The sequence below is a fragment of the Leptodactylus fuscus genome, chromosome 1 (assembly GCF_031893055.1).
Source record: "Leptodactylus fuscus isolate aLepFus1 chromosome 1, aLepFus1.hap2, whole genome shotgun sequence".
Taxonomy (NCBI): Eukaryota; Metazoa; Chordata; class Amphibia; order Anura; family Leptodactylidae; genus Leptodactylus; species Leptodactylus fuscus.
The window spans coordinates 370,567,781-370,576,058 of NC_134265.1; the positions used below are offsets into that span (position 1 = coordinate 370,567,781).

Consider the following 8,278-nt stretch of genomic DNA (forward strand, 5'->3'; position numbering starts at 1 on the left):
GTGTGACTATGATCATGTGATGAGGAATTAGGACCATTTATAGTTATTTGATTGCTAAGATGGAGGGCCTACAGCCCTGATGACGCCATTATAGGGTGGAGCCCGGGGTCAGTATATGGTTGACCTGGGGAGGAGCTCTGTCTCTCTTTTCTGGCCCTGCTCTCTGGACACATCATGTGAGCGGCTAGTGCTCTCTGGTCTCTCTCCTGAGGGGGATGGAACAAAGGGACTGGGGACCATGTGCTTATGGACTCTGATCATGGACTGATGGACTGTTATACCAATATGGAGTAAATACTCTCTATTGTTATATGTTATGTGGTGGGGCTGAGTGTTCCACTACTATGGACACTATGGACTGTTCTGTGATGGGGTAGTCACCCCCAACAACCCGAGGACTACTTATGGACTCTAATTTTCATGAGGTGAAATTCCAGAGACCCAACCGGGTATTATATTTCTTTGTCTAATCTTTTATTCTCTTTATCTTATTGTACTGTACTATACCTTTCTGTAACTGTATAAGCTTGTATCCGCTAACATATATCTCTATGTATGTTGGTTGTCTAGTATCCACCCTCTTGAGTTAATAAAAACTTTAGAAAGCTCGTCTCATATTATCCTATAAGACTCGATCCTTCTCAGGTTGAGAGCGGACAGTAAAGGTAAGAAGGTGGTCGCAGTTTTGCCCGTGGCAAGGCCAGGTGTGCCAGCGGCTGGGCCGGGTGGCTGCGGTGGAGGAGAAAATCCTTGCACCTTGGGGCCGGAGGCTGGGGCGGAGTGGTCCGATCCTTCACAGGCCGCTTACACAGTAAGTAAGCGGCCATTTTCTTGTGACCTGTGGGCATGCGTAGTTGGCTCTGCCCAAGGCCTACAAGTTTCACCGTCTGCGCCGGAAGAAGACACAGGAAGAGGACGTTCCTGAAAAATATGGAGGCGTCGCTGGAGAGTTCTCTGGCAACATTGGGGACGCCCCCAGTGCTGCGAGAAACTCATTTGCATACCGGCGAAGATCGGGATTTCTACAGAACGGCGGTGCAGAGAAGACATCTAAAGGTAGGAGAAGAAGAGGCTTTCTTAAGGCTAATCCTACGTGGTAGGGACAAAAAATGCCTTCTGAATGATAGGATCCCTTTAATGATCAGAACATCTGAAGTTCAAGACTAATAAATACAAAAAAATCAAATGATATAAATTAAAAAAAATATAAAAACAAATAAAAAGTATTAAAAATCCAAATTCTTCAAGGAGTTTCTGTAGGATGACCTTCTGACCTGGACCACAACAACTCAAGTGCTGGTAAAGTCAGGTACTAAGCTTAGATTTAGGCCGGGTTCACACGGAGTATTCTGGCTCGTCATTTGGTACGTAGACGCAGCGGGAGGATTTGCAGGCCGTATACACTCCCATTGTTTTCAATGGGAGCTGGTACCGTACATGTGGCGCTATTTTGCAGCCGTGATTTTGCGTCTACGTACCAAATGACGAGCCAGAATACTCCATGTGAACCCGGCCTTAAAGGTCCAGCTAAGAAGAGACAGCAGAAGATGCATCGGGTAACTCCGGGCTCGACTCAAGTTGTGGACTCCTCAAGTTCATCCTTGGTAGGAATCCCCATACGTTCCTCAGCCCTATGATGTCTTGTACATATATTGGACCCTCTAATTTCTTATCGTAGCCCATCTTTGTTTGTGTCTCGAATTGATGCATTAAATGTAAACCTATGACAAGTCCCACCTGTACCTGCCCTCTGCCTGAAACGGGGAAGACGGAAAAGTCAACCATTCTTCTCGGCCCCATGTCCTTCATTAATATATTGTATATTGTAGCCCAAACATCTATCAAGGTGAAGAATTGGTTAGTAAGAAGAAGCGTAGACATGAAGGTTGTATTGCAGCCTTTTATTAAGTCCTCGGAGGAGTCTTCCAATCTGGTCTACGACTTGGTAAGAGGCCGGAGTCAGATAGGAAGATCCATGAAGGAAGCACCTCAAGATCTCATAGATCTTCACATTGTGGACATTGTCTTTCTTGAAACCTGTTGATCATGTAACCTTGACAACTGGAATAACACAAGAATATGGCAGTGACGTTATCATCGCGTGTCATCTACTGGTGGAGATATCATATCTGTACCCAACCCAAGACATTCCAATCAGCCGGAAGAGTAATGGATTCTGTTCATCGGTGTCTGAGCGTTTGAAGCCCATCTTCTCATACAGTTTCAAACCATCAACCTGTACCGTGGTGGTGGACAAGATGACCGCCTTATACCCACTCCTCCGAGCAAAGTCAATGACTGCCCGGCATAGCAATTTAGCGATCCCTTTGCCTCTGTGGTTTCTAGACACGGACATCCTCTTCAGCTCCACATTCTTCTCATAACGGGTATTGACAGGGACAGCAGCCACCATGCCCACCACTTCTCCTTCCAGCTCCACCACCCAGAAACCGTGACCTTCCTTCTCTAGATAATATTTTCTGATGTCCGTCAAGTCTCCAGACAAAGCCTTCTTAGCATAGAGATAGAAAAACTGTCTACCAGGGAACCATAAGATGAATGACACACTGGCCCCACTCAAGATGGAGAGCAGAAGGGATCCAGTGGTGACCAGTGGGAGAAGGTGTGCAACCAGCAGAAGAAGCCAGTTATGAGGTTGTCTTAAGGCATGGCGGAAAGTTGGGAAGATGTGCTCACAACAACCAGTCGTGAAGATCTCCCGGACTGAGGGGAGGTCGGATTCTTTGTACACGCGCACAATGCAGGTGGACATCTTGTCTCTCTGGGAATAAACAAAGCACAAAATAAGTCCATGAGATGCAGAAGGTCTAAGCTCTGATATTACTACTGGAATTCTGGGCCACAAAAACCTTCTAAGCAGCAAAATCTCCTCCCTTGGAAAGTGCAGTCTATGGCCAAGGTCCAGAGCCGAGGAATTCACATGGACCAGATCCAAAATACACGACACAAGTAGATACCAACCCCACACACGTGGCCTTAGGTGACCGCAGGAGGTAACAGATGTGTAATGTATAATGCAGGCTTGTGCAAAGGTTTTAGGCAAGCGTAGAAAATATGATCTCCACATCATCCAGTCTGTCTGGTTGGACATGGACACAGACGGATGGGAGCAAGCCTACATCCAAGATGGTCAGAACAAATTCCCTGCCGAGTTCCTTCAAAAACTGAGATGAACGGGGGAACGCAAAGGGATTGATGGGATTTACATACAAAATAAGCTTTTAACCCTTCTATCTCTGAAGGCATCCTTACTGTGCAGCGATTTAGCCCCCCACCTGCCTATCACTTTTGCACACTACTGCACTGACGATCACTGAAGAATTGTACAATCTTACCTCCGACAGCGGACAACAGATGTTAGTCTTATACTGGCTTCCGAGCGTCCAAGATGTGATTTTCGAAGCACTTGCAAGGTTAATCTCGGCACGCCCAGTTGTTCTAGATTGGTTCTTCTGGATCCACGCCCTCAGCACACTCAGTCAGCAGATCTTACACTGATAGTCATCTCCTTTCCAAGATAATACATGCCCTAGTATAGCAGTGTTACCATATAGAATCTATAGGGACGCTCTGTTATAGAACCAGCAGACATGACATTCAGGACAACTGGACATCTGCTGACCAGGAGGGATTGCTGATGATGAGTGTTGTGGGCATGCTCTGTGACCTGAGGAAGGGTCATTGTGCAGGGAGGAGTCAAGCTATGACATAACGTGAATGGTGTTATCTATATACCGGTGATGCCTGCCATTATACCCGGCCTGTGACATGGTCGGAGCCTCACACCATCACAACCACCCATGGTCACAGCCGCACATGGCTATAGTCACACACAGTCAGTCATCCATGGACGGTGGTACAGGTAGGTTGGGACATACAGGGCGGACTGAGTCGCGGCTTCCTGTGGATTGTCCAATAAGACGATGCTCAGGAATTATTTCTGGGAGTTGGAGCGACATTTCGTGATCTGGAAGTGAAAGTCTTGTGTGACACAGAATCCGGAGAGGATCATTCTGGAAGAGATTTCTGGAGGATCCCATTGTCAGTCATCCATTACCCTGCTGTCTTTGTCCTGAACTCCACCCCAGGGTCTCCTCAGCCCCTCTATCTCTACAGTAGGTATTACTCCTCCATTATCTCAGTCCTGAAGAATTTATCATGTTGTAAATTATTACAGCTTCCTAGAGACCCAACACCATCAGCACCATCGGCATCATCACCACCATCAGCTAAACCAATCAACAGCAGCACCAAAACCAATCACCACCATCACCATTACAAAAACCAATCTCCATCATCAAAATATCACCACCACCATTACCATCACCATTACCACCACCATCACCATTACCATCATCATCACCATCACCACCACCGTTACCACCACCATCACCATTACTTCACCCCCACAAGGCAGCGTGTTAGCAGTATATACAGACTATACATCACATATACATGACAGACCTGGTTATCCTGGTAGATCGGCCGTTGTCTCAATGACATGGAGAGTCAGAATGAGACCAGATCTTCCAGCCATGAGTGATATAATTATTAACCGACCCCTGGAATAATTGACTAGAAGCCTCCTGTCCTTTATACACAGTTCTATCAATGTATTAACCCGTGTCCTAATAATATAAGGTCACAGAGGACAGCGCCGGGAAGCCCAAGCCACCATCTATAGGGGAATCTGCCTTCAACTAGCTCTAATTGCAGGTGTGATGTCAGCCATGGAAGGCTCCTATATGATACTATAGCAGGTGTTATAGTAGCAGTAGTCACCGGCCCAGCAGTGAGAATATTGAAGATCTAAGAAGATAAGCAGGATCTGTGGAGAAGGTCTCCAGGATCTGTGGAGAAGATAACCAGGATCTGTGGAGAAGATAAGCAGGATCTGTGGAGAAGATAAGCAGGATCTGTGGAGAAGATAAGCAGGATCTGTGGAGAAGATAAGCAGGATCTGTGGAGAAGATAAGCAGGCTCTGTGGAGAAGATAACCAGGATCTGTGAAGAAGGTCACCTGGATCTGTGAAGAAGGTCACCAGGATCTGTGGAGAAGGTCACCAGGATCTGTGGAGAAGGTCTCCAGGATCTATGGAGAAGATAAGTAGGATCTGTGGAGAAGGTCTCCAGGATCTGTGAAGAAGGTCTCCAGGATCTATGGAGAAGATAACCAGGATCTGTGGAGAAGGTCTCCAGGATCTGTGGAGAAGATAACCAGGATCTGTGGAGAAGATAACCAGGATCTGTGAAGAAGGTCTCCAGGATCTATGGAGAAGATAAGTAGGATCCTTGGAGAAGGTCACCAGGATCTGTGGAGAAGGTCTCCAGGATCTATGGAGAAGATAAGTAGGATCTGTGGAGAAGGTCACCAGGATCTGTGGAGAAGGTCTCCAGGATCTATGGAGAAGATAACCAGGATCTGTGGAGAAGGTCTCCAGGATCTGTGGAGAAGATAACCAGGATCTGTGGAGAAGATAACCAGGATCTATGGACTAGATAACTAGAATCTGTGGAGAAGGTCACTAGGATCTGTGGAGAAGGTCTCCAGGATCTGTGGAGAAGATAACCAGGATCTGTGGATAAAATAACCAGGATCTGTTAAGAAGGTCACCTGGATCTGTGAAGAAGGTCTCCAGGATCTATGGAGAAGATAACCAGGATCTATGGAGAAGATAACCAGGATCTATGGAGAATGTCACCAGGATCTGTGGAGAAGATAACCAAGATCTATGGAGAAGATAACTAGGATCTATGGAGAAGGTCACCAGGATCTGTGGAGAAGATAACCAGGATCTGTGAAGAAGGTCGCCTGGATCTGTGGAGGAGATCACCAATGAGTTCCCTCGTTCTATCGTATGCTGTTGTCTAGATACCTTTAACCCTTTAATTGTTTATCTCAGCCCATCTTTGTAGGTCTCTCATATTACTGCATGTAATAAATCCAGGACAATTCCCACCAATATCTGCCTTCTGTAGGTAAGAATCTACTATACGGCTCTCCCACATCTTCCATCGATCTAGGAGTTTAGGTTGACATGTACTTGGTGGAGACTACATGACCAGACGAGGAGGTGGAATAGAACTGTTTAGTATTAAACTACTTTCCTTCAGAGAGAATATTGTCGCTGTCTTTCTTCTACCCTATTCACCTTCTGACTTTGAGAGATAAGGGGTGAACGTTGTAATGTCTCTGCCTGTTCGGGTCACTGCGCCCCCCTCTGCTCGTACTCTGCGGCGCGGTAGTAGAGCTCAGTTTGATTCTTTGCTCAGAGTTTTTCATTGCACTGTCTGAATACCGCTCTATGATTGTATTTCCATCACACCCGTCTCCTGCACCTTATTCTCTCTGATCATCTATTGGTTAATTCTAATCTGGCCTGTGTGACTGACAGCCTGTCTACCAATCAAGCCTAGGGCGGGTCTTTGGCTCCCTATATACAGGCCATTGGCTGACACAGACTCCCTGGCTATTGAGACTCTGTCCTGTGACCTTGTCCCTGTTGCTCCCCTTCTGCTACTATTGTATTGCTGACCTCTGGCTTACCCTTGTGACTATTCTCTTGGATTACGATTCTGTACTGTGTTGTTGTTTATCTTCGTTCTGTGTTGTCACCTATACAGGAAGGGCCTGTCGACCAGTTGCCTAGTGCAAGGAGGCAAGCAGGTAGGGGCAGCGGTGGGTTCAGCTTAGGCCTCACTGTCTATTGTGCTCCTTCCTCCAGGGTTCACCAACATCTACTGGGGAATTGCTCCTATTGCAATTGCCTTACAAATGTATTATTATATTATTACTATCATATTAATTACATGGGGCTTTGGATTTGAGGGTTTACCTACAAAACCAAAAATACACACAAAAACCTCTATACTGACGATGACCAACTGGCCCAGTGGGATAGAGGGCCCTGCCCACAAGGGCTTACAATCTACAAGGGATAGGGGATAGAGACAGTCGGTGAGTGGAGATGCTGTACAGATGGGGATGTGGTGACAGTGGTGTTATTGGGGGTTGTAGGCCTTTCTGAATAGGGGAGTCTTCATTGTTCTCCTGAAAGTTGTGATTCTGGGGCACAGTCTTACGTGTGGTGGAAATGATCTCCAGAGTATGGGGAACACATGGGAGTAGTCTTGGAGGTGGTTGTGTGAAGAGCAGATAAGAGCAGAGTAAAGGAGGAGATAATGAGAGGGTCTGAGGTTACCTGGGGTGGGAACGGGGGAAGATCATCAAATGTCCATCCATAACAGATAACACCCAAGTGACATAATCTTATAGTGTCATCTACGGGAGGAGATACCATATCTGAACCCAACCCAAGTCATTCCAATGAGCCAAATAAGAAGTTTTTTGTGCTGCTCAACTTCTGAACGCTTGAAGCCCATCTTCTGGTAGAGTTGTATAGCACTGACCATTATGGAGGTGGTGGACAGGAAAACCGCATGGTACCCATTTTTCCTTGCAAAATCTATCACTGTCCTGCATAATAATTTAGCAAGCCCTCTTCCCCTATGGTGATGAGATATATACATCCTCCGCAGCTCCAGCACGTTGGTCTCATATGGAGTAACGTAAGGAGAAGCAGACACCATGCCCACAACGTCTCCGTCCAGCTCCACCACCCAGAAGCAGTGACCTTCCCTCTGTAGATAATATTTCCTGATGTCCTTCAAGTCTTCAGCCAGACCTTGTCTAATATGTAAATGGAAAAACCCAAAACCAGGGAGCCATAAGAGGAGCAACGCAACGATCCCACCGACGATGGACAGCACCATGGATCCAGAGGGAAGGAAGGAAAGGAGAAGCACAAGCGATAGAAGAAGCCAGCTGTGAGGTTGTCTCATGGTACAGTAGAAAGCTGCAGAGACGTGCTCGTAACATCCAGACGTGAAGATCTCCTGGACGGAACGGTGGTCGGCTTCTGTGTACAAGCGAACACTGTAGGCGGCCATGTTGTCTGTCTGAAAATACATAAATAAGGGTATAAGACCGAACATGTTAGCGGGGTGGACAAGTGCACAGGTTATACCTCGTCCTGTCCTAACCACTGTCTGATAGGGGGGACGACAAAATCATAGAAAGTACCCAAAGTGGTAACAAGGAAAAACATAGACTGTCCTGCAAAAAACAAGTCCCCGACAGATCTATTATACTGAAGCATAAATGGAAAGATGGTCTGCCGACACTCCGTAGCCTCAAAATCTTCAAGCTTTATTCCATGAAAAGTTTAAAATCACAGCACACAGAAAAGACAAAAGT

General features: G+C 46.4%; 2 protein-coding genes across 2 annotated transcripts; both read right to left on the reverse strand.

Moving 5' to 3' along the window:
- Positions 1-1,902: 1,902 nt before the first annotated feature.
- On the reverse strand, positions 1,903-3,395 carry LOC142196752 (N-acetyltransferase 8B-like). The gene is made up of 2 exons (XM_075266729.1): positions 3,357-3,395; positions 1,903-2,782 (listed from the first exon to the last, which is right to left on the reverse strand). The coding sequence occupies exon 2, from the start codon at positions 2,771-2,773 to the stop codon at positions 2,105-2,107; it is 669 nt and encodes a 222-aa protein (XP_075122830.1). The 5' UTR covers positions 2,774-2,782; positions 3,357-3,395; the 3' UTR covers positions 1,903-2,104.
- A 3,904-nt stretch (positions 3,396-7,299) lies between these two features.
- Positions 7,300-7,971, reverse strand: LOC142188744 (putative N-acetyltransferase family 8 member 5). The gene has a single exon (XM_075261977.1). The coding sequence runs from the start codon at positions 7,969-7,971 to the stop codon at positions 7,300-7,302; it is 672 nt and encodes a 223-aa protein (XP_075118078.1).
- Positions 7,972-8,278: the final 307 nt, after the last annotated feature.